Source organism: Betta splendens, chromosome 12 (genome assembly GCF_900634795.4).
Source record: "Betta splendens chromosome 12, fBetSpl5.4, whole genome shotgun sequence".
Lineage (NCBI taxonomy): Eukaryota > Metazoa > Chordata > Actinopteri > Anabantiformes > Osphronemidae > Betta > Betta splendens.
Window position 1 is genome coordinate 11277771 of NC_040892.2, and position 23040 is coordinate 11300810.

Genomic DNA, 23040 nt, shown 5'->3' on the forward strand with positions numbered 1-23040 from the left:
GTCTAACGTGACATATGTGCTTCGGGAGTCAGGGCTCCGTTTGTGACGCTTTTTGTTTACGACAGATTAAACCCACAGCTGAAGCCTTTTCACAGTGCAATGAGCAACAAACCCCTTCTCTCATCCTTTGTGTTTTATCTGTATTTTGCACTGGACGCGGCCTCCACCAGAGCAGCGCACAGACAGAGGAGCTCTGTTAATGGCGAATGAAGCCCCACGTGCTGAGAGCCTGAGGTCAGCGATGTGTAGAGGGTGTGTGGGCTTATGAGTCTTTGTCCAGTAATGTCATTCATAACCGAGGGTATTAAGTCCTTAAGAGGAAGCATCCAGCTGCTGCCGCTCGTTCACCCAGCGCCTGAGAGTGTCGGCTTGTTCGTGTGTCCGCTGCAGAGACGTCAGCTTGTGTCCCCGATGGGGGCGTGAAGCAGAGCTGAAGAACCCCACTGTCCGTGATGACTTTTGACTTTGTGCCTCCAACAGTTGCAAAAGAAAGTGACAATAACAGTTACGACTACATTCACCGATTGTGTTACGATTGTGTCCACATGGGGATCAACGAGAGGAAATCAACCTGACCCCTTCAGTCCTTTTTCATGTATACGCTCAACCCTCCCAATGCATTAGGGCAAGGTCTGTGCCTGAATTAAAACCCAGGCGGTCAAGTGTGTCCTTCAGGGCCGTCTGATGACGGTGTGAAGCAACAGGCCCAGGAGCAAGGGGAGCAGGAGACCTTCTAACCGCGGAGCAGCCGAGCAGACAAAACCTGCGTTTTCCCTTTGCACCCATGGATGCAGCAGTGACCGTCTCCTCGTCTCCTCTCCCATGCTGTGGTTTCTACTACAGGTGCTTGAACAGTTTCATGTCATGACTCCAACACAGAGGTGTGAGCAACCGTTTATTGTTATTGAGGAAGTTAACATGGTTAACTGCATCCAAAGTCATACAATAGACCTCAAGCCCCTGTGTCACAGAGAAAGCTGTAGGAATATACATACAGTATTTCTTATTGGCAAGTAGATATGTTTTAGTAAGTACATTCTCCTCTACCCAGTACTCCTGTACAATATACATGTTAAAAATATAGTTTGCATTGCCGTCACCATCTTTCCATTTTTGTTCAGGATGGAACATTTCACATTTCGGTGTAGCAGGTTGTTGTACGTGTGTCACACAGGCGTGTACATAGAAGGCACGTCTATGCACCATGACAGCTGCACTCTCAGCGCGCGCGCGCACACACACACACACACACACACACACACACCCTCTGTCCACTCATGGACCACACTAAGCCGTTGGATGCGGTTTAAAAGAACACTTGCAGCAGATGAGCGATGCGTCCAGTGAGAGGAGGAGGAGGAGGAGGCGGCAGCGGCCGCTCGGGCCCGGACCACCGGAGGCTGATGGCAGTGCCGAGGCTAAGAGCGACGCGGCTCCCCTCCGCTCAGAGACAGAGCCGGTCCAGTTAGGAGACTGTGGCTTGTCAAGGCGCGGCGATGCCAGCGCTTGTGCAGAAGCTGGGAAACAAAAGGTGCCACTAGTTTGGCCCCTGCTGCTGAACACTCGCCACCTCAGCACAGCGTCGAGACGCTTTGAAATACACACATGGAGTTTTTTTTTTTCCCCCAGTCTGTGGTTTTCTCTTGCAGCTTTTTAATACCTAGTTTCTAAGCCTGGATTGAAACGGCCTCTAAACGCCCCATCAAACCCAACCTCACTGGATTTAATGCCGTTTCATACATTATTGCTAGCAACAACCCAGCGTCTCCCTTTCCAACAGCTGCTGCATCCTAGAGAATCTCCCATCGGGTAACGCACAGGTGGGTTTTCACCAAGAAGCCATTGCAAAAAGCGTTTAGACGTACGTCCTTCAAAGCTGTTAATTTACTACTGTAAAGGAACACAAGGAGACACAAGTAGCTTTAGATGCAGTGGATGAAGGATGGCTTCCCCTCTTCCAGTCTTTAAGCCAAGCTACGTGTCAAACTGTTTGAATACCATGAAGAGGACAGGAAGACGCCGTCCTACAGAAACCTGTCTGCTTGTGTGTGCACGTGAAATCTACAACCACCACCACGACTAATCCACAAAGCTGAGAAATGTGATTGCTTCTTACAACAGTGACTCTTAAAAATTAAGCACATGTGGTGCTGGAAATAGGCAACGGTACACAAAAGGCAATCGTCTTTTAAAGAACATGAATGAAAAACAAATGTAATACGCACTTAGAAAAAAAAAAAAAAAACACTAATAAAACTTCAACTTTTCTTTTTGGCAGCCGTCTCTAGTGAGTCTATGATACAGAGACTTCCCTGAAATCTGGATGTCGTCACACCAAACTTAATGAAGAAGTGCATGAAAGCTCAAAACTCCCTCCCAAACCTTGGATGTGATCGTTTATAAAACCATCCAGCGAATCAAGGCTCGACTCCAAGTGTACGCCGCTAAACAAAAGTGCAGCATTAAGGACATTCGGCTCGAGCTCAGGAATGGTTACATAACAGGCGCAGTGAAACCAACAGAAACACTGAGGTGGGTTAGAAAACAAAAACGTTAGTTCGCTCTTCGAACGGCCTGGATTGAAGTTTCTCTTTGAGGCAGTTCCGGTGCAAAAGGAAAGGAATTTGTGTTGAGAAGTGAGTGGATCATTAGTGAATGTGGTTTCACACTACGACGCCGGTACTTCTTCATTCAGGAACTTTGTATAACTGAAACCGCTTCCGTCCCCAAACAAGGTCTCGTCTTCTTAAACTCTTAACAGATGGAGGAGACACTGGCTTCGAAATCTGGACCTACTACAGGAACCTCCTCACTTTCATCTACAACACAACCCACACATTTTTCTCTTGGTTAATGAAAATAAAACATCCAAACTACAGGTGAGCAAAAGGTTAGCTGGGTTTCCCTCTGAGGATTGTGCCTGCTGTTTGCAGCCCTTGTTGGGACGACGTGTACAAACCCAAACTGTGGTTTTGTGGGGATTTGGCTCTGCTGTTGATCACAGTGGTTTAGGATTCAACTCGAGGGAAAGTGTTCATGTCAGATGAGCGAGAAAAGGAGGAGGACCCTGACTTCTGGTCCGTTTGCTTTTTTTTGTCATTGTTCCGTGTGATTACAGTCAAGTCTCAGGCGTCAAGCGATCGAGATCCTGAAGGAGAGAGAAAGGACAAAACAAATTACCAATTTATTACACATGTTGATGACACGTGATGTTGGTGTAAATAAAAATTCTTTAAATACTTTTTCATGCTCTGTAATGAGAGTATGTGGATGTGTTTGTCTCTAGTTTTGTCTTCCTCAGACGCCATAATTCCTTCTGCCTCAAATCAACTTGGAAGCAAATAATTAAGTGATTCTGAGCTGCTTTTACCTTGAACTTCTGAAGCCCTGTGTCCAAACGTGAATCTCATCTGAAGCTCTTCTGCTGCTGCATCAGACCCACGTTCTCATACACCCTGGAACTGTCCTCCCTCATCCTGACAACGAGCACATACGTCAGTGAGAAACTTCTTCACCAGCTCATAATAGTCACTAGTTACCAACTAGTTACCATCACTCACTCTGTGCAGGTGGGAGTGGGAATAGGAGTGCAGGGAGGCAAAGGGCTCTGCTCTCCTCCAGTCAGGTCAGACAAAGAGTATTTAATGTTGGTATACTCGCGCCCCTTAATCTTGCTTTTCTAAAGGGAAAAAAAACCCCACAATGGTTAGAAACAACAGCAAAATAAAAAACACAAATGAATGAATGAAGAATTGGTTTGTTTCCACACCTGCTCCTCCTCTATGCGTCTCTGCAGTGTTTCTATATAGTGTTGTACGGCCATGTAGATGAATCTGTACTGAGCCTCGGTCTGCACCATCCCCGAGCGCTGAGAACGAACCATCTGGATGGTTTTTGGCACGTCGATGTCACAGTCCACCCCTGCAGCACCAAAACAACATTTCACGCCGACTGTTCAAACCGCAGAAGGAGAACTGGACTCTCAGGAGCAAGAGTGGATCCAGGATTCAATATAACTGAACTGAATTGTGTCAACTCATCAATGATAAAAATCGTACGTGTTCCTGTTTCAGCCAATGAAGTGCTCAAAAACAGTACTTATTTGTAGATGTGTGAAGTACTACTCAGCAGGACTAATGATACTTAAGGTGCAAAGAGCTATATTATTGCGTTTATCATTTCTGCTCCAGCTGTAGTTTAGTGTTTGCTTTACTGTGTTTTCTGCCTCCACACTGTAAAAGGACCTAAATGGTGTAAATGTGACTCACCTTTTTCTCTAATCACATCTATCAGGATGTCTATCACTATAAATGTCCCCGTCCTCCCGATCCCTGCACTGCAGAACATGAGAGAGAGACTTTGACTTAACATGTGTCCTCTGTCACTGTCCGTGTTGTCTGTTGAGTGCCTCCAGCGTGTTCACCTGCAGTGCACCGCGATAGGGCCAGCATCCAGGATGCTCTCCTGTTTCAGGTTGACCTCCTCCAGGAAGTCCAGCACACCGCCTGGGTCGGTGGGGACTCCATGGTCTGGCCAGGCCCTGAAGTGGTACTGCCAAACTGTACGTTCCGTGTTGCCCTGGATACACATAGCAGAACAGCAGCTGTGAAGGCGCAGTGGTTCAGCGTAGCTCATTCACTCAGTTTAGGTTAAAAGTGTTCTGAGCAACTAAGTACAGCCTTTCAACTCCTTGACTAACGCAGGACTTACCTGACCGACTTTGGAAAGTTTGAGTTCTCGTAAGATGTAGTCGTGTGCAGCAGTCTCCCTGACATTGCGGACGCGCATGGCACCGTACTCCTTCAGAGCAGACATGTCGGGCCAGTATTTTACACACTTACTCTGTTGGGACACAAGTTTCATTTTAATCAAAACCTCTTTGTAAAAGCTAAAACAGTAATGGAAGAAGTTGTGTGGAGATAAATGAAAAAGATTTTACTACTTCTGCAACATTTCTATACGAATTGGAATTAAAGTTCGTACAGTTTTTCAAAGTTGTGACTCAGTGAAAGAAAGGTTTTGATCTTTTGTGTTTTATTTTTAGAAAGATGAAAGATGATTTTAAGAAAGACTCAAATTACAGCCCTTCATATAATCAGGTGTCTGGTGTCGACCTAGTTATCTCAAGATGTAAGTCTACATTCGCTCCAGGTTTGAGTGTTGTTCCACATTATGGACACGAGCCCAGATGTTTGGACCTGGCTCACCTTTCCTCTCTCCACCTCTTTAGTGGTCATGACGATGACTCGAGAGTTCTCCTGAAAGACCATCCTCCAGAAGTCACTGATGGTGTTCTGCAAACAGCCCTGAGTGGCAATGTACCTCTTCTTCACCTTGGTGCTGTTACACTTTGAGTCCATCTCCGGCTGCAGATAAAGACATGACTTCAGCAGAGAATGGCGCAGAACAAGTGAATGTGAATAATGCAAAGTTGAAGGAAAAAATTATGTGCCTCCTGAGTTTGAAGTGGGTTTACCATGGTGGCGGATACTACCATGATGATGTTGGCATTAATATAGTCAGAGCCAGGCTCATTTGGATCTCCATCGTTTAGCACCACTCGCGTGTGGTCGACTGGAAAACAGAAACATTCCAGTCAGTTGCGTTTTAAAACCCGTTTCAGGAGAACTCTGAGGTGTAATTCTGAGAAGCCGTGTTTCCTACAAGGCAGAATGTTCTTGTATCGGTTCTTGTTCTTGTTCTCCGGCCTCTGACCCTCTTTGCGGCTGTACAAGAGTTTGCACTCCTGTTGTTGCAATGTCTGAATTGGAAAACAACGAGACAGTGTGAAGTTTTTTAAAGATTATACAAAAAGCTGACATTTATGTCCAGACCTGCTCTTTGAAGTGAAGCAGAACACAAACCTCAAATTCTTCCCAGAAGCCCTGCTTGACCTTGTCAGTGGCCTCTGCTAGTTTGCTTAGCTCTCTGACTCGACTTTCAATCTCTGCTGCATTAATACGAGTAGTGTTCAGGGGCTGCAGAGGAGAACATGAATCAGGACAGAAATCACAAGCAACACATGTTGCTTTAGCTTTTACTGTGTTGAACACGAGTCATATTTACAGGAACAGACTTGGCAGGTACCTGTTTGAGTTGAAGCACGGTGCCCAGAGTTTCCACCATGGGGTTCTTCTTATAGTGCTCTACCAGATCAGTGAGAGAGTCAAACCTCTCCCCTCCGCCGACGTCATACTTCAGGTCATGCTGAACAAGATGTGGGAAAAAACGTGATATCAGCTCCACAAACAAGGGATTAGTCTAACTATTATTAGGTAGATCAATAAGTTTGCAAACACACAATAAACCAGATGACTGAAAATAACAGAGGCAGCACATCCCTCTTATAAACCAAACTTTTTTAATTATCGCATAGAGACTGTCTGCTCTCCGACCACCTAGACTATACAAATCACAAACAAATCAGAAAGGGCAATTTCAAATTTACCCGTTAAGATTCTTGAAAGAAACTGAAGCTAGACAATAATCCGACCACCTTAGTAGGAATAATTTTCAGTCAGGATTTAGAAAACACCAAAGCACAGAAACAACTCTGGTTAGAGCCACTAATCTTCTCCTAGCTTCAGACAAAGTATGTCCCTGTCCTATTGGATCTTAGTGCTGCATTTGATACAATTGATCAAACCATTCTATTACAGACACTAGAACATAGAATCAGAATTAAAGGAACAGCATTGGGATGGTTTAAATCCTATTTGTTGAACAGATTACAGTTTGTTCATGATAATGACAAGTCCTCCATATGCACAAGGCTTTAGCTTTGGAGTTCCACAGGGTTCTGTGCTTTGTACAATTCTTTTCAATCTATACATGTCTCCTCAAGGTGAGATTATTAGATAGCATTTTATAAATTTTCATTGTTATGCAGATGATAGACAGACAGTACATAGATTTCCTAACTACAGTTCTGACAGCAAAGCGAGTTGGTGTACATTTACCTGGCAGCGGATCATAACATGAGTGACTTTAGGCTTGCTGTCGCTGCTGTCCGTCTTGTCATCTCCTGTTCGCACCGACAGAACAAAGTCCCCAGGATGACTCTGGCTCTCTCTCACCAGGAAGCTGCCGTTCTTGCCTTTCTCTGTCAGCAGCTTCTCAGCCTCCCTGCCAGACAGGTGTCCGTGGAACCATCTGGCAAAACGTTGGAAAAATGTTGGAAATACGTGCTTTTATGAACATGTAAATGTAAAAGACAGAATAAACACATTGAAAATAAAGATTTTATAGTTTGCTCAAATTGTGTTACAACATTGTCACTGTGAGTATCTGAATGATGAAAACTATAATAATATAATAATAATAATAATAATAATAATAATAATAATAGTAAATTTAAAAAAATAAATAAAAATAATATAATTATTAAATGTGTGGTGTAAACGTGATTATATTCTGAGGCTGTTGCTGCATTTTCTTACTGGGCCTTGTTTTGTAGCCAAGGTTCAGACATTAGTTAGCAAAGATCGTGTAATGATGTGTGTAGAACCGCTACATGGGCAGTTCCTCTTTTTCAGCACGCATAAGAACGTTCTAACATTAAGTCTGCTTTATGTTATGTCATCTATTAAACCGACAAACCTATGATACTCGACTCAGTTCGCAGCTCATATTTGGTCAAAAAGATAACTAAGAGCAACTGACCCAGTAACATACACATTCTGTAGAATTGTGTCAACTTTATGCTAGTTTCAACAATAACTGAGTAGAACCTTGTAAAGCAGATTGTACAGATAAAACAATGTCCTTCAAAGGATAATGTGAACTGGTCAAGTGTAAGAACTCAAACCCAAACATAGCCAACATCTAATGTCATCCCTCACCTCTCCGATGTGGGGTCGGCACAGTTTAGTGGGTACTTGAGCTCTATCACGTCTCCGTTTTTCTCTTTTAGCTGTCCGTGATGCTCCATATAATACTGCACCAGCTCTGCCAGAGTGGCAAACTTCTCCCCGCCGTAGAGGTCGTAGTAATCTCCCGTGTTCTGGATTTTAATATGCGTGACGGCTCCATTTCGCCTGCAGGGAAAGAAAAAGATCATTTAGTCATTTGCAGGAATGTTGGAGGAAAAGCTGTGGTTGATCTGCACAGTATTTACAGAGAGAAAGAGAGATTGTTGGAGGTGGCTAATATACTCTGCCTTCTATGAAATTACACAGTCATCAGAACCACTCTTATGTTTTCCCTTACGTCCATGTCTGCAGCCCTGCTTTCGTCATTTGGGGTATTTAAAAGCCGATTTCTTTGCAGTCATTTTGAAAAACTCAGCTGCAGAGTTAACCTGCAGAACTGTGCTCTCCAGGGAGACAATGACAGGAATAATGAACATTTGCAATATTGGAGGTTGTTCTAAAATAAGCACTGAACCAAAAGATGCTCCTTTATGTCAAACTTTCTGCTAATTACCTTAGAGGACTCGGGATAAAACACATTTTACGGAAAGTCACATGCACAATTAACAACTTGGACATCATCTGTTCTAATGGCATGAGGTGAGGAACCAATAAGATGCAGAGGAGTCGAGTCGAGTCTTTGTGACACAAAACGACAGAGGATTAGAGGAAAACAGAAAGAAGAACTTGTGGCAGCTGTGAGGCTGCGACGCACGTAACCTTGGATGACTTTTGGTTAAGTCTGGCAACATGTGCATATAAAGTGATAGACGTGTGCTGGTTTAAACCAGTAGAGACTAGTTCTCCCATGGAAATGACTTGTTTTGTTTCCATAGGAAGTAAATATGGAGCAAGATGAGAGACTGCACAGCTAAAATATGAGACTGTTACAAAAATAACATTGGCTCCTTCAGCTGAACTGAGTTAATGATACTACGTCTTTAAAATTTATGACTCGCTAAAAGGAGATTAAACCACAACTTATTCTTAATTAGTCAAAAATGTCTGCCTTGTTTTGTTGAACAATCCTGCGTTAGCTCTATTATATATTATGGTTCACATTTAAAAACAGGGCAGAAATCAGTGCTTGAATCACTTTAAAGCAGCAGTAATTAACTTATGTCATAAAGCGCTATAGTTAAATGTGTGAACAAACACGGTGCTGTTTACCCATCTAGGACACGGGGCGCTACATTCTAAGTTGTATTTGCAATGACCTGATTTTTACTCGTTTTATTTCTAGATTCATCTTCACTGCTTTTGAACAGAACTTAAGCAGCACACAGCAGTACAGTCCTGTGAATCCTGTGGCAAAGGCTGCTTTGTGCCTTTCTCTTACCGTACTGACAGGGTGAAGTCTCCCGGGTTGCTCTTACTGGGTCTGGCTAAAAAGCTGCCATCGACTCCACGAGTCAGCAGGAGGTTTTCAGCCTCCACTCCTGTGATGTTGGGGTGAAACCACCTGAAAGAGGAGAAAACAGGCATCAGCCTGACTGAAGACCTGAAAGTCTTTTTTACAAACCCACAGTGCAGCACTGTCCTGCAAGAAACTGTGTGGTGAATCTTAGATTACAGTGAGACAACACACAGCCTAAATGTACTGGGGAACAATGCCAAATTCTCTACGATGCTGGAATAAACCACATGGCAGGAGCATTACAATCGGTGGTGGAGTTTAGTGAGGAGAACTGGTGATGATCCCAGTAAACCTTTCTTTTTAGGACTTTGCAGAAGGTAAAACAAGTTGCGGCATTATTTCAACACAGTTCACTTTGAGTTTGAAACATTTGCGTAACAGCAATTTGACATTATTCCAGAGGTTTAGATTGTGTGTGCTGGAGTTGCTCAATGTCTTCTCATAAACCCAGTCTTTACAGTCTCTGCTCACATCTGTTACATCCAATTGAATGTAACACGCCTGCATTATTCTGGTCTCTCCGTTGTCTCTCTGCAAGAAGGGGACAAGCAGCGGTACAAACAGTGACAGACCACTCAGACTGGTCTTGTCGTTGTTTTTCTGGCGTTTTATTTAATTTTGATGAGATGTATAATCCTGAACGTCTCCCGGGCTAAATAAACAGTTAAACATAACTGGTGAGGGTTGTTCGACAAACTTTAAACACAGAGATTTATTTTATATTCATGATCTTTCAGCAGCCAAATTTTGAAGCTAGCTTGTTTTAACTTTCCCAACCGCTAAGCAGAGTCTCAGATTGACTGCCACAGATTTTTATTATAAAACGGTTTATGCCAGTGTTACAGATTTAACTGTACGTGCCTGCTTTATTAAGCTATTTGTACATAGCTATTTCAGTGCCGTCTATTTTTTTTCCAGAAACATCGACCAAGCCAGCGCTTGTTAAGTGGGATATAAAACGCAAACAGCTGAGTTCCAGTAAAGTTAGCTAGATGCTGCTAACGCTATGAGCGGACGTTGTTTTCCAGACAGTCTTCACTTGGCGTTACCTCCGAGATGTCATTTTCTTCGTCGCTCACTTCCTCGCTGGCAATTAGCAGTTAGCTCCGATTAGCTGGCTGACGTTTCCGACCGTCTCTGCTTCAGTCAGTGGGCAAAGCGCTTCATCGGGTCACATCCGCTCGAAACGGGCATCGATTTCCAGTCATCCACAACAAACGTTAAGGCTTTGGGTTATAAAAAGTCTCTAGGCCTCAGCCCCGGAGACTTTAGATCGAGTCGGTTCTTGGACGTCACCAAACATGCGACAAAACATAGGGTGCGCGGATCTGCTCAACCGCGGCGGCCGTTCTTCCCGCCCACCTCGCCCCTTACAGGAAGCCCCGCAGCTCGGCCCGTCCGGCGAACAGCGTGACATAAGTAAAGCGCTTAGTCGCTTTCACTTCGCGCATGCTCACTGAAAATATATTTCACGGTTCTTATAATCCTTAATACAAACTAAAGTGACGAGGAAACCGTGAAGATTCAAAGACTTTTTAAACTGCTTGTTTGTGATGTTGTCATTAAATGAAGCTTCATACCGAATCATTTAGTAACACAAATCATTCATTGTTTTCATTAGTTAGTAAAAAATCTCGTTTTTCAAATGGTTTTCTGTTCATGGTTAGACTAAACAAATTAGTCCTACGCACACGTATTTGTTAGGCACCTGTTGAATAACTCTCATGCTATCAAGACTAGATTCATAGGTGTTTCAGATACTTGTTATATCTGTAATTTAGCTTCATCAAAGCACAGAAAATTTAATATGGAGTGTACTTTTACTTCTACTCATTACAAACCATACTTGTATTTTTCTTTTTAAACAAACAGTGAGTTTTATAATTTGTTTTTATGTGATTGACCATTTTTTCAACACATTTGCTCCTTCCTTCTCAGCATGTGATCACAGATGACTGTCACTGCAAATACCATGTGAAAAGGCCGGCTGTGTATTTGTTACACAGAGCTGTGGCAATAGTAATCTGTTCAGGCCTAATGGTAACAGCTGATGATGACATAAAATAGGAGGATGTGGCAGAAGCGATCTATTTCCCTGCTGGAAATCCTCTCAGACAGTTGCAAGGTGAGGTTGCTCAGATAGAAATGATATTAATAATAATGATACATGAAAGCATCTAGTCTATAATACTGCACTTGTGTCTCCAAATAAATGTGAGATAGATCAAACACCATATAAATACTCAGTTAAGTTGATATACAGGGTTTTGCTCTGTCACTATGCCATTTTTAATACTATAATATAATCTTCCTGCGCGCGTGGAGACGGGGGTAAAGCTGTGAATCACACGTTCTGCTGGTTTCTTCCTTCATTTACTGCGCCTGGTTCGCTCCGATGACGTTTGTCCCTCTCGGGCCGCCGTATAAACCCGTACGTGGCATTCGCGGAGCAGCTAAAGCTGGTGCGTTCCTCTCCCGCTTCTCTAGTTCAGCCTGACATCCTGCGCTCCTGCGGAGCATACCGATTCGAGGCCGGTCCTTTATAACACCGTGAGCGCTTTGCAAAGCATTAGAATCATGTTTACCGTCTCTGAGCTGGTTTTGTTGCTGGCCGTCCTCTCTGCCACTGCGTCCGGCTACTTCGTTAGCATAGACGCCCATGCCGAGGAATGCTTCTACGAAAAGGTCAACTCCGGCACCAAGATGGGCCTTATGTTCGAGGTAGCCGAAGGAGGCTTTCTGGACATCGATGTGGAGGTAAGAGGATCCACTGGCAGTAAAAGCCAACCACCTGACACTGCCTAGTAACGTTTCGTATGAATTAGCCTGCAGCAAGGCCTTGCTAACGTTAGCAGTGAGCTAGCGCTGTATCCCTGCGTATCGTCAGGTGTTGCTTGTTAAGTTGCTCAGGCTACAAATTGAAGGCGTTTAAGTTGTGTTATACACTTTAATCTATTTACAATATATTATAAGTACATTGTTAGAACAGCTTTGATTGTGACATTCCTTGCAGGAAGCGTTAGCATTGCTGACTATCCTGCCCGTATACAACATAAGGTGTCAAATCGAACAATTCAGTGCAAAACTGAACCTTGCTAATCCGCTTTAGTTGTGCTGTCTGTGGAATCGCTACTGTTCCTTTTAAAATGCACCACTAAATACTGTGTGCGCACTCTTGGTGCTACCATATGTTGCCACCAGTTCTAATGTCATTCGTGTGTTTCTTTTGTTCGTTTCCTGTCCAGATCACAGGGCCAGACGGCAAGCAGATCTACAAAGGTGACAGAGAGTCCAGTGGAAAATACTCAGTGGCAGCCCACATGGATGGAACCTACAAGTTTTGCTTTAGCAACAAGATGTCAACCATGACACCTAAGATTGTGATGTTCACCATTGATATTGGGGAGGCACCTAAAGGCCAAGACATGGAGACGGAAGGTAACGCAGGGTGTCTATTTGCTTAAAAAAAAAAATCAAGAAACTCCACATTTTCCATTAGTCTAATCTTACTTTCAGTGATGACCACAGGCCAGCTTTTCATCTATTAGTGTTCTTCTCTCATTGCTTGTGCTCTTTTCCCTTTTGTTTGACTTTATTTGGACACCTTTTCTCTTCCTAGGTGGCGAGAGCTGGGATGGTAGGGCACAGGGTGGACTGTGGTGGTTGAGTTTGCAATGCACTGCAGAGCTGTTTCTAGTCTGTGTTTTTATAGTAAAAAACTAATATAAAGCACTACACCACCAGCTGGGTTGTTTGGGAATGGTTTTATTTATTTTTTTGCACAGCGAGAACATGTCAGTGGTGAAAAACGTGTGAATGTTATGTATGTGGCAGCATATGCATGTTGGTTGAGCTTTAACTTTTATTGAACTAATTTCACTGATGGATTGGGGAGATCTGACAAATATGAGACCTGAGTGAGATAAAGATGGCGACAAAAAGTACAAAAGTAACCCTCTGTGGAGTTTGATATTGGTCTTGAAATCACTCTGATACTAAGTGGTTACATATTCTCGTAGATTTCTGCGTTTGTACCTTAGGAACATTCCCTGCAGTTGAAGACTACTATTGGGGAAACGAGTACTGCAACATGAGTTTACATAAATCTAAGTGCAATTAATATAAACTAGATCTGTGAATAAAATTCACTGTTCACTGAAATGCAGCGATTGGATTGTAAGCATTTATTGGTGCACAATGGGGAAAAAAATACCCTGTTAACATACTGTGCCTGGGCTCTGTCACTAATGGATTACTTCTGTTGCCTTCTACCTGTGTTCAGCTCACCAAAACAAGCTGGAGGAGATGATTAATGAACTGGCAGTGGCCATGACGGCTGTGAAGCATGAGCAGGAGTACATGGAGGTCCGTGAGAGGATACACAGAGCAAGTGAGTCCTAGTCCAATAATGGCTTGTGTGGAAACTAATGAACATTATTCATGCACGTAACTCATGAATCTGCCTTTTCTCCTCCCTCCAGTCAACGACAACACAAATAGCCGAGTGGTGCTGTGGTCGTTTTTCGAAGCTCTGGTCTTGGTGGCGATGACGCTTGGACAGATTTACTACCTGAAAAGGTTTTTTGAAGTACGGCGAGTGGTTTAGTGCATTTAAATGATCCCGTGTCCTCCACTGTTTTCTCCACCACCAGGATGGCTATTTACAATCTGAAAACGAGGCTGGCAGTTTTGAGTAAAGACCAGATTTCACATGTTTTGTTGTCTCACACATTCAGTTACTTCTTTTTAATGTAATGTATGTTTGGAGCCCACAACAAACAATTAATTTACCTAGCATTGTTTGTCAAATATTGTTATAATTACAGTTAAGTCCAAATTAAGTGACTACGTTTCAGACTTTGTGCGGCTTATAATTTGAATATAGGTCAGGCAAAACAAGTATGAAGAGTTGTCACAAGATTTCTACCAAACCTTTTAAAATTAATAAACGACGCATTAGCTCAATGTGTGTGATGCACAGGCATTTAGATATGTGATATCTGTACATCATGCTAAGGCTCTCGGACAACAAATTGGAAAACAAATTGCACTCCTGATGAATTCATCTAAAGGTTTACTGAAGGATTTACTTTGCTGGTCTGTAAGGGAAACTCCAGCTTTATTTAAAGCGATTCATTCTGGGGGCAGGACACAGTCCCACTCTCTGTAGTTCTGAAAATGGTTTCATGGGTGAAAGAATTATTTTTTTTTTTGTTTTGTTTTGTTCTAAGAGTTCACACACTGATGTAACGTTCGAACCCTTTTAAAGTTTCCTAAAGGGATATTGAATTCATGTTACACATTGATTGGCTGGACAGGTGGGGGTACGACGCCTAATGACTGCTGTGTGCTTTAGTTCTTCTTATATTGTTGGGGATGGGGGTTTTAAATTATACGATTGTATACAAATTGCTTGTTTTTCTTCCCACGAGTATATACAGCAACATGCAGCTGTTTTTCTTTCCCCATACAAAGTTTAAAAGTTGACGTCCAAGGCAGCAGCCTCACAGTTAGCACTCAGCTGCATGTCACTGAATAGGCTCCAGTTTTGTATTAACATTTTAGGTGAGCTTGAGCAGATAAACTGCTCTGTACACAGTCTCTCCCCTTTTTTGTGATTACAAAAAATCTGATAAATGGATCTGTAAAAATGTAGACTGGTTCTGTGTTAAATACCCCAGGTTTCATAATAAAGCCAATATTCTGTACCATTGTGTGAATTTCTTTCTGACCCCAGAAACGTAAATTTTTGAAGAATGACATTTTGTTAATTGGTTCTGTTGTGTATCTGCTATGACAAGTCAAAAATCTACATTATAAGCAAAGGTCCTAAATTTAAATTGAGTTTACTAAAATTGTTATAAATATACATACATTTGAACAAAACCTACTGCTATACGGCAATTCCATCAGAAGGAATAAGAAACATGACGGGAACTATAGATGTTGCGCTTCTGTTCCCACCCGGCGTGTAAACATCAGCGCGCCCGGAAAGAGAAGCAGCGTGGTGAGTGGAACTAGCTTTACGCCCCAAGGCTGGTCAGAGGTTCCTATTCTCCAGGATGGACGGGACGTGGCTCAGTCTACCAGTGAAACTCAGCGAGGGAGTTTTACAAACGCTCGAAGAGCTGAAATTCACGCACATGACTCCAGTGCAGGTAACAACGAGCCTTTCAATCTGAGCGACACCCAACAGCTAAAGTACAACAGAATGCAACGTTTGACCTGTTTCCAACGTGTGTCTCTAGTCTGCCTGTATCCCGCTGTTCATGAGCAACAAGGATGTGGCTGCCGAAGCGGTGAGTCCAGTTATTTCTGGTAATAAACTTACCTGATAGTGCAGTAACAATAATGAAGAATGTGTACAGTATTATGTACACACAAAATACTACGCTGGAGCAACAGTGCAAGTATACGATTCAGTTCTACCTCAACATTTCAAAATATAAAAAAAGAATATATTCATAAATGTTTGTATATAAATGCAAAAAAATTGATAATTGTTAATTGATAATTGATAATTGTTATTATTGAAGACCTGAATAAATAACCTGCTTTAAATATTTAAGTCCTAACATTGAAATAACTGGATGGACACAAAAATAATGTACTTAATAACATTTGTGCAACTCAAAAGTAAGATTATGTCATCCATAATTATGAACTCAGTACATATGAGTTTTTGGATTTTTGGTTGAACTTGAAATTACATGTGCCACTTGAGTGTTTTTAGTTTCGATACATTAACTGTATTTTGCTAATACTTGTATTTATATGTATTTATGCCCTAATGAGGAAATATCCTTTCTAGACCCTCAGTTAACATTTTATTACCCTCTGTATTATCATCACATACAAAAACAATGGTACTTCGCCTCTAAGATCAGTTTTGATTTTGGGTGTGCATTTCCTTTGTTGCTGTCATTACAGGTGACTGGGAGTGGAAAGACTCTGGCTTTCCTCCTTCCCATTATTGAGCGGCTGCTTAAGAGAGAAGAGAAGCTGAGGAAGATGCAGGTAATGATGATAACACTAATGACAATGATGCTATCATTACTGCAAAGATGTTAACAATACATGCTGTAAATGAAACGCTTAGACACAGTTAAGCCTTAAAATGATGCTTTGTGCAGGTTGGTGCCTTGGTGATCACTCCCACGAGAGAACTAGCACTTCAGATCAGCGAGGTCACTGAGATGTTTCTCCAGAAGTTTCCACAGTTTACGTGAGTAGAGTGTAAAACTGAAGTAGCGAATTCTGATCATGTGTCGTGTGTAAAGGCACAAAGAAACTAACCAATTTTGAATGCATTTGTTTTTCAGGCAAATCTTACTGATCGGTGGCAGCAATCCAATTGAGGATGTGGAGAAGTTCAAGCAACAAGGGTATATGAAGACCATTTGTTGAAATGATTGGTTTAGAGGTAGTTTTAGGCTTTAAAGGACAGGTTGGGAAAGAAGCATCAGAAAGAAAGTGTTGTTATTGCGTGGTTGGTGGTGAAATCCCATAATAACCTCTCAGATAGTCCAGAATCTCCCTGTACAGGATCTAAATTTGTGTTTCTGCTTTTCAGGGCGAACATTGTAATTGCAACACCTGGACGTCTGGAGGACATGTTCAGGAGGAAGTCAGATGGTCTGGACTTGGCGGCCTCAGTGAAGAGTCTGGACGTGCTGGTTCTTGATGAGGCGGACCGACTGCTGGACATGGGCTTTGAGGCCAGGTATGAAATTCTGGCCAGGTGCATTTGGTTTGTTTCAGTTTCCATTTCATTGAACTGATTAGAGGTCAGTGCAACAAAAGGTACAACATTTCACACTGCATGTCAGGAGTAAGGACGATTCATACAGTCCAAGATGACCAGCGGTCACTCAGAGCTTTGGAAGTTTCAGAAGAACAGGTACGAAGTCAGACATGTGAGGAAAAGCCTGTTAGTCGAGCTGTTTTGGTAAAAAGCTTGATAGAGGACAGATGTTGTGAGCAGGTCGAGGGAGACAACAGATCCTGAGAGGTGTTTATAAACCTAATGTTTTTTGAGCCCTGTGTGTTTGTGTGTCCAGTCTGAACAACATCCTGAGCTTCCTGCCCAAACAGAGGCGCACAGGCTTATTTTCTGCCACTCAGACCCAGGAACTGGAGAAGCTGGTGAGAGCCGGGCTCAGGAACCCAGTTCGCATTACAGTCAAAGAGAAGGGGGTGGCTGCCACCCACGTCCAGAAAACCCCATCTCGGCTCGCCAACTACTACATCGTGAGTTCAGCTGTCATCACTCATGTTACAAAACATTTTCAACATTTTAAAAAGTAAGCATGTAAAAAGTTGTGTTGCCATTGTGATTTTCACATTAGATATGCAGATCTGAGAACAAATTCAACAACTTGGTGGCGTTTTTAAGGCAACACAAGCATGAGAAGCATCTAGTTTTCTTCAGGTATGTTAATCTGTTGTTACTTTTTGCCAATTAACAAATCAAGTAATGAAAATATACAAATATATGGTTGAGGTCTGTACAGTCTGACAAAATATCTGTCAGAGCAGACACTGAGACATGAGTCTGGTTGGAGCAGGTTCAGGTCTGTGGCTGGTCGTAACACTGTTTGTTGCCCTCTCTTCGTCAGCACGTGTGCCTGTGTCGAATACTTCGGACAAGCTCTGGAGTCACTGATAAAGAAAGTCACCGTCCACTGCATCCACGGGAAGATGAAGCACAAGCGGAACAAAATCTTTGCAGAATTTCGGATGCAAAAAAGGTGAACATTATTGACTGTACATCAGACGTGGTCGTGCAACAGCTACTGTGTGACTGGTGAAAGGTCTGAAACTGTCTCCCTTGTTGCGCTGCAGTGGGATCTTGGTGTGTACAGATGTGATGGCCAGAGGCATCGATATCCCCGATGTGAACTGGGTGCTGCAGTACGACCCTCCTAGCAGTGCCAGGTGAGTGACTCATCACCAATGGCTCTTTGAACATATTTAAGTTACTTAAACTTATTTCTGCCTCAGTTCCTTCGTACATCGATGTGGACGCACGGCACGAATCGGTAACCACGGCAGTGCCCTCGTCTTTCTGATGCCGATGGAGGAATCCTACGTGAATTTTTTATCTATCAACCAAAAGGTGAGCGGGTTTGTTAAATCAGAACTGCGCACTAATCCTACGTGGGAGCGTTTTGAGGTCGTCCCTGCAGTCTTTTTAATTGAGCTTGTCTCTTGTACCGTCTTCAGTGCCCTCTCCAGAAGATGCCTCCTATAGGTGATGTAGTGGATGTGCTGGATAAAGTAAAGGCCATGGCTCTGTCAGACCGAGCCATGTTTGACAGAGGGATGAGAGCTTTTGTCTCGTATGTCCAGGCTTATGCTAAACACGAATGTAGTCTCATATTCAGAATTAAAGGTGAAAACAAGACACCCGACATTTCACAATCAGTTGCCTCATCTAAGAGACCAAATCTAACTGTTTGTGCTTCTTCCTGGGCCTAGATCTTGACTTTGCCTCTCTAGCTCGTGGGTTTGCCCTACTTCGCCTGCCGAAGATGCCTGAACTGCGAGGGAAAACATTCCCCGACTTTGTTGAGACGACAGTGAACACAGACACCATCCGCTACAAAGACAAGAACCGGGAGAAGCAGAGACAGAAGATGCTGGCTGAGCTGAAAGAGAAAGAGAAGACGCTTCCCAAAAAGAACATGAAGAATAAGGCCTGGTCCAAACAGAAGAACAAGCAAGAACGCAGAAAAAAGATGACAGCCAAGAGGAAACACATTGAGGTATTTGAATTCAGTGATTGTTACAAAGCACTAAGCAGGAGTGGTTTTATTTAGGTCTCTCTCTCTCTGTCTGCAGGGATCAGACGTGGATGATGAAGACATAAATGAGCTGCTGAATGACACTCGCCTCCTTAAGAAACTCAAGAAAGGACAAATCAGCGAGGAGGCCTTTGACAAACAGATGACAAGGGGGGCAAAACACAAAACAGACAGTTCAGACGAAGACATTTGATTTAAAACAAGCATCTGTATAAAAAAATCCTGAAGTGTGTTTAGTTGATGGTTTTTATTTGAGTTGTGTAGCGAGTTATAAATAGAGTTTGATGAGCTCATCGCTGACGGCAGACGGGGTGAGGACTCCCAGGTCGGTAAACAGGAGGGTGATGAGGGAGGGAGGCGTGTAGTCGATCATTGGATGCTCGTCTGAAAGGTTTGGAACTGTCTTCAGCGTGTCTGCTTTGTACTGTGGAGAAAACGTGACTGGTTAAATTGTTCTCCGTAGGACAGTGAATGAGAAATTTACTTGTTGCGTCACACCTTAAATTTGTCCGGGACGTCCTGCTGGTTGAGCGGGTAGAGGCGAACAAACTTAAAACTCTCTGCCACAACGTAGAAGGGCTTGTTGTGAGCTTTCGAGCACACTGCCGTCTGGTACGTACCAATCTGTGACAGCAGAGTTCAAAGGTCTCAGTGAGCGTTTCCAGTGCCAGTTCATTTCAGAACATCAGCATTTGCACATCAGTGATCTACAAACTGCCTGTAAAGCTACAGATGTGATGAACACAGATGTTCATTTAAACGTTCATCAAGTCTAAGCAAAACCGTTTGCAGTCTGTGCATCTGATGAATACTTTGTATTTATGTTCAGATTTTGGGCTCCACCACCAAAAATAGTAAAGGTTATCAAAGGTAATGGAGAAAAAGTATAATAACCTCAAAAATAAAATCACTACTATTAATTTTAAAGGTACGACTACTCAGCAGGATGCGTGATACACGCCCCTGACTACTTCCTGAAAGGCACCTTGTTGATAATTCCTCCGCTCTCCACGACTCCTTCTGCACCAACTATGACAAGGTCCACTTTCTCCAGGACATAACTGTGAACAAAACACAGATCTGCTGAGTTGAAGCTGCATTTTTTTCCTAATAAATTCTTAATATGCATTTTATTTACCCCACAGCTGCGTCCAGTACCACAGTTACTGGAACATTGAGTTTTCTCAGGGCTTCTGCCATATGACGCCTAAATAAAGAGACAAAACCGTTCACATTCAGCGAGTTTCCCTTTCAGACTAAAACAAAGCTCCAGTTTAGTGCCACTGCTCTCTCTCACCCGGCCAAGTCAGGCTGCGATTCAGTCACATACACAGAGAAGCGTTTCTTCTCAGCTGCAGCCTTTTCCAGCACCCTGAGGACAACTCTGGAGTAGGAGTGTGTCAGGATTTTCTGTCAGAGGAATGTTTGAATGTCAGGAAGAAAATGAGTTGTTAAATGCACAAAGCGGCAAATCAAATGTTCAACATGTGCTCTACTCACAGCAGCGTCTTTGATGAAGGTGTGACAAAGCTTTGCAACCTTGGTCCTGGACATGGAGATTTTCTCTAGAAAAAGTTCTCCTCTCTCCTCCATTACCTTTTTACAGCGAGATAGATCCTGATGGAGCAGTAGGGGAGAGAGTTTAACCCAAGATCCAAAAAACTATTGTTTAATTTTCTACTCTCTGGCTGGAAGCATATAAATATTTCACTTTAATATTGGGAGCTTTAAATTATTAATTTGAAGCAATGATTATAATAGTGTAGTGCATCAGGTCTGAAGGTGCTTTTAATGGGTAGTTTATATATAATTATTAGTTTATCTTTCTAATTTTCTCTAAAGTGTAAAAAGGAGTAAAGGTCACATGTAATGTAACGTACACAAGTACTAAACCTAAACCTTCACCACTTAACACACAGGAGACAGACGTCGCTGCAGATGATGGTCCAGCGTAAAGGACGAGTCATGTCCCTGGTAATGGGTTTCCTCTCTCATCACCTCTTTTGCCTGGATCTTCAGTGGGAGGCAATAAGATGCTTCTTACCTGGTTCTCCAGGGAGGTGAGGCTTATGAAGCGCAGGAAGAGCTCCCCTCCTGATGACACGGCCACAGAGGAGTCCACTTCTGTCAAGCAGTCTCTGGCCCATGTCAGACTCTCCCTCAAGCCCAGGATGGTTTCGCCTGAAGGGGAAGGAACATGTGAACCGAGGCTAGAGCTGACACCGGTGTACCAGCAGTTTGTTGTGTTATGCAAACTTAGCTTCTTCAGTCACTCATGGAGGACTCACTATCTGCAAATGTACCACCGATCCTGTACATACCCCCCCCCCCCCCCCCCCCCCCCCCCCCCCCCCCCCCCCTTCCCGTGCGGGTGCAGGGCCCGACCCCACCTTTGTCTCTCTTGAGAAACTCCAACAGAGTGCGGATGGCAGCCACCGCTGAGGCCGTGTCCGGGTCCTTCCTCAGCTGATCCCTGAAGTACTCCACCAGCTCTGCCCGGGGCCATAGTAAGGAACGGGTTAAACTCTGTTTAAGATACGGGACATGACCAGAAACTAGAAGCGAGAAGCCCGCACGTACCTTCTTCGTTCATTCTGGAGCCCACACGAACGTCTACAGCACCGAAGGTTGTAGTTTGAAGGCTGCAACAAACCAGTAAAGCACACTTGGCTAATTTTTACCCAGTTGCTTGAGTCACTTTCTACTTTGTTGACACATGCTTCCACGCAGAGCCGCTGACTCCTCAGTCTAAAATCCAAATTTTACCCTATTCAAAATAAACGTTTTCATTAATTACTCGTGTCACAGGCAAATATAACCGCTCATAAAAACAGATTAATTCTGTCTGTAAATCGTTGTTGTCACGATATACACACTGTCAATGCTAAGAGCGCGAGCCTGCGTTTATGCGTCGCAGGAAAATGACGAAAGACGGCGTGTTCATCAGTAACGTCCTGACGCCTTCGGGTGCTGTCGGAATCAGTTGAATTTCAATATCAAATTTGTTAAAATATAGTAAAAGATTGGTCGAAACTTCTTCTTAGTGGCTGTTCAAGTTTATTTTAATTTTTATGTTTTCCATAAGATTTTTTTAGGACCAAATACATTTAAATGGAATGTCTTTCTTTCTTTACCTAATGGTGGTTAAATAAAACAAGAAACAACTTTGATTTGACAATTTATGCGTGAGATGTACTGGAAATAATCAAACTTTAAAAATCTAATAAACGTAATTACCATTGTGTCAATGTTTTGTTAAATAACCTTTAAAAACAAAGACAGCTCCACTTGTGACTCACAGGTTCATTGTCCGACGTTTCTTGTCTGAAAGTTCTTTGGACAGTCATTCTTTTGGTATATCTGGTTTACCTAAGTATTTGGATTTGCTATTTCTTTAATTTTTACACCTAAAAAAAGGGTAAATATTGTACTTTTTAATTTAGCATCTTATTTGACAGTTTCTGTTCAAGTCGTAAGTCGTGCAATGAGTTAATAAACGATGTGTTGTGATGTTTAACCACCTGTGTGACGCACGCTGGCTGAAATTAGTTCAACATTACCAACTGCAGCGGTCCTAATGCCCAGCTGCTGGGCCGCAGTTAAAGCGATCACATCATAATCACTGCTGTAAAAACAGACATTCAGCATAAACTGAACCATTAGTTCAGTAGTAGACCATTAGTCTATTACGGTATATTAAGGTATTCATATTAAGGCGACGTGATGAGCGCAGGCCTGTTACTTTGATCTTTGAGCCCGTGTTTTGGCTCCTGCTTCCGCTTCAGCTCTCTGCCGGGTACTGGTGCCCGCTGGGGCCGGGTGTTACCCCCGCGCATCCAGCCAGTTTGCGGCCTCTTTGTTCCCGTGCTCGCGCAGCAGCGACACTCACGGCTCCACATAGTGCAGC

The 23040-nt window shown here is 43.1% G+C and overlaps 4 protein-coding genes across 7 annotated transcripts; 2 read left to right on the forward strand and 2 right to left on the reverse strand.

The window, feature by feature from the left end:
- Positions 1–882: 882 nt before the first annotated feature.
- On the reverse strand, positions 883–10684 carry ptpn11a (protein tyrosine phosphatase non-receptor type 11a). Of its 2 annotated transcripts, none has more exons than XM_029169199.3 (16): positions 10377–10684; positions 9250–9372; positions 7842–8036; positions 6960–7152; positions 6088–6207; positions 5865–5978; positions 5665–5761; positions 5477–5574; positions 5208–5366; positions 4711–4842; positions 4424–4578; positions 4269–4336; positions 3770–3921; positions 3561–3679; positions 3371–3476; positions 883–3148 (listed from the first exon to the last, which is right to left on the reverse strand). In XM_029169199.3, the coding sequence occupies exons 1-15, from the start codon at positions 10388–10390 to the stop codon at positions 3407–3409; spliced, it is 1809 nt and encodes a 602-aa protein (XP_029025032.1). In that variant the 5' UTR covers positions 10391–10684; the 3' UTR covers positions 883–3148; positions 3371–3406. The 2 variants fall into 2 exon arrangements, with proteins under 2 accessions (XP_029025032.1, XP_029025030.1); XM_029169197.3 differs by having other exon boundaries at positions 5453–5574; positions 10377–10682.
- A 1038-nt stretch (positions 10685–11722) lies between these two features.
- Positions 11723–15035, forward strand: tmed2 (transmembrane p24 trafficking protein 2). Of its 2 annotated transcripts, XM_029169300.3 has the most exons (5): positions 11723–12084; positions 12573–12765; positions 12947–12964; positions 13610–13717; positions 13809–15035. In XM_029169300.3, the coding sequence occupies exons 1-5, from the start codon at positions 11905–11907 to the stop codon at positions 13931–13933; spliced, it is 624 nt and encodes a 207-aa protein (XP_029025133.1). In that variant the 5' UTR covers positions 11723–11904; the 3' UTR covers positions 13934–15035. The 2 variants fall into 2 exon arrangements, with proteins under 2 accessions (XP_029025133.1, XP_029025134.1); XM_029169301.3 differs by lacking the exon at positions 12947–12964 and having other exon boundaries at positions 11730–12084.
- A 260-nt stretch (positions 15036–15295) lies between these two features.
- On the forward strand, positions 15296–19365 carry ddx55 (DEAD (Asp-Glu-Ala-Asp) box polypeptide 55). Its single transcript, XM_029169205.3, has 14 exons — positions 15296–15485; positions 15576–15626; positions 16258–16344; positions 16461–16552; positions 16650–16712; positions 16901–17050; positions 17388–17577; positions 17676–17758; positions 17946–18077; positions 18172–18264; positions 18331–18445; positions 18553–18721; positions 18808–19094; positions 19171–19365. The coding sequence occupies exons 1-14, from the start codon at positions 15390–15392 to the stop codon at positions 19324–19326; spliced, it is 1764 nt and encodes a 587-aa protein (XP_029025038.1). The 5' UTR covers positions 15296–15389; the 3' UTR covers positions 19327–19365.
- eif2b1 (eukaryotic translation initiation factor 2B, subunit 1 alpha) lies at positions 19366–23002 on the reverse strand. 2 transcript variants are annotated; one of them, XM_041073116.2, is made up of 10 exons: positions 22876–23002; positions 21714–21775; positions 21524–21625; positions 21178–21314; positions 20634–20750; positions 20431–20543; positions 20272–20340; positions 20119–20194; positions 19632–19757; positions 19366–19557 (listed from the first exon to the last, which is right to left on the reverse strand). In XM_041073116.2, the coding sequence occupies exons 2-10, from the start codon at positions 21724–21726 to the stop codon at positions 19402–19404; spliced, it is 909 nt and encodes a 302-aa protein (XP_040929050.1). In that variant the 5' UTR covers positions 21727–21775; positions 22876–23002; the 3' UTR covers positions 19366–19401. The 2 variants fall into 2 exon arrangements, with proteins under 2 accessions (XP_040929050.1, XP_029025106.1); XM_029169273.2 differs by lacking the exon at positions 22876–23002 and adding an exon at positions 22433–22455.
- Positions 23003–23040: the final 38 nt, after the last annotated feature.